Source organism: Priapulus caudatus, unplaced genomic scaffold, assembly GCF_000485595.1.
Source record: "Priapulus caudatus unplaced genomic scaffold, Priapulus_caudatus-5.0.1 Scaffold837, whole genome shotgun sequence".
Classification (NCBI taxonomy): Eukaryota; Metazoa; Priapulida; class Priapulimorpha; order Priapulimorphida; family Priapulidae; genus Priapulus; species Priapulus caudatus.
This window is the reverse complement of record NW_014577898.1, coordinates 130,413-132,163: the sequence shown is the minus strand read 5'-3', so window position 1 is coordinate 132,163 and position 1,751 is coordinate 130,413. Positions and strand designations below refer to the sequence as shown.

Here is a 1,751-nt window from a genome sequence, read left to right as displayed (position 1 = left end):
ATTGCCTAAAGAAATAAATAAATAAAAATAAATAAACATTATGTGAATAACTCACTCTTTCGCGTCACCCTGCGGAAGTAATGCAGCAGGGTCTTCAGCTTCTCCAGCTTACGGCCGCCGCCGCCGCCGCCGCTGCCGCCGCCGTGCCCACTGCCCGAATAGAGGGCGCTGAAGTTTATCGTCGGGAAGTTCTGATACTCGCACTGCTTGCTCGTGGAGTTGCGACGTGGGAACGTGCAGAAGAAGGCGTTGGCAAGCAGGCACGCCACCTGGTGCTGACTGAACGTCAAGCTGTGTGTGCAGCCATGCTTCAGCAGTCGTATCGGCTGTGTGCAAGTGAGGTCACAGGTACACGACAGGTATGCAAGCGTAAATCACAAATAAACAACAGGTAATAATACGCAGTAAATCACAGGTAGACAACAGCTGTACTAAATACGCTCTGCACATCTCTCTCGCACTCTACAGGTAATGCTGCATCAATACTAAGGCCTCTCACGCGGGTCACGACCAGGGAAAAAATCCCTTTTTTTTCACGAGAGCTCTTTTTCAAGTCTGTGGGAAAAATAGTTCTTGTCAATAACTTTACGGGAGCTATTTGAGCCTCACGGGAGCGATTTCGGAGGTTTGAAGAGCGAATCGCTCATCGCTCCCGTGTATTTTTTACCCTGGTCACGACGAAAGGCAGCTGTAGCGCGAGTTCGGCCATCTTGGGCAGCGTGTAGCGCAAGATGTCGTCTGCCTCGCGACGACTCAGCCGGTCTGTGAAGAGCTCATGCAGGCTGCCGAACGTCCAGCGTGCAGCATAGCGTGCGTTATACACCAGTATCGCCTCCTACAGGACAAAAAAGTAAAGAAACGTGAGACAGGTCAGCAGTTTTCAACAGCAGATGACTTTCGCCAAAAATTTTGAACATTTGGTGAAGAAATTACAGTGTCTGTGGACTATACTAATCCAATAAATTAAAATATAAATCAACTGCATAATTTAGATGATTAATAAAATAAAACTGAAATAAAAAAAATAAAAAAATAAATAAATAAATGTAATGTAGTAACTACAACACACCTCTAAATCGAGGGAAGATTGCATATTTCCCAACAGCACAGTTTCAATCAGCTCCCATCGCATCTGTAAAGTCTTACCTCTCTGCTGAAACAAATTAAATAATTTGCATTCCTATTTCAAATCACACAAACGGCATGACAACTATCACACGAGGGTGTCATCTATCGTCATCTATCGTCATCTATCGTCATCTATCGTCATCTATCGTCATCTATCGTCATCTATCGTCATCTATCGTCATCTATCGTCATCTATCGTCATCTATCGTCATCTATCGTCATCTATCGTCATCTATCGTCATCTATCGTCATCTATCGTCATCTATCGTCATCTATCGTCATCTATCGTCATCTATCGTCATCTATCGTCATCTATCGTCATCTATCGTCATCTATCACTCCGAACTCTAACACATCTCATTATTCGTGTCATTCTAGGAAATAACTCACGTGTTGCATGATTATTTTTGGCATTTCCTTACCTGCGGCGATGTTTTAGGGTAGAGATTGTTGGAAGAACAGGGCATTCGAACGTGATTTTCATCCCACGCATCATGATACTTATCCGGGTGCGGGCAGGGAATTATCCCTGCTATGACTGGTGGCTGCAAAGAAGATAGGAACAAATCAGTTGATTGATACTAGGGACAGTGATTTTCAAAAAATGGCCTTTTTCGTTTGGG

The 1,751-nt window shown here is 44.1% G+C and overlaps 1 protein-coding gene across 6 annotated transcripts in view; it reads right to left on the bottom strand.

The window, feature by feature from the left end:
- Positions 1 to 1,751, bottom strand: part of LOC106813870 (poly(ADP-ribose) glycohydrolase-like) — a 17,250-nt gene that overhangs the window by 4,495 nt on the left and 11,004 nt on the right. Inside the window, exons 1-4 of one of the 6 annotated variants that reach the window (XM_014818116.1) lie at positions 1,551 to 1,667; positions 1,070 to 1,153; positions 668 to 835; positions 56 to 326 (exon numbers count right to left, since the gene is read on the bottom strand). The exons of the other annotated variants lie outside the window; for them this stretch is intronic. Of the exons in view, the coding sequence (XP_014673602.1) occupies positions 56 to 326; positions 668 to 835; positions 1,070 to 1,153; positions 1,551 to 1,595 (568 nt within the window). The 5' untranslated portion in view covers positions 1,596 to 1,667. Of the gene's footprint in view, positions 1 to 55; positions 327 to 667; positions 836 to 1,069; positions 1,154 to 1,550; positions 1,668 to 1,751 lie in introns of those variants that run through there. 6 annotated transcript variants of the gene reach the window in all.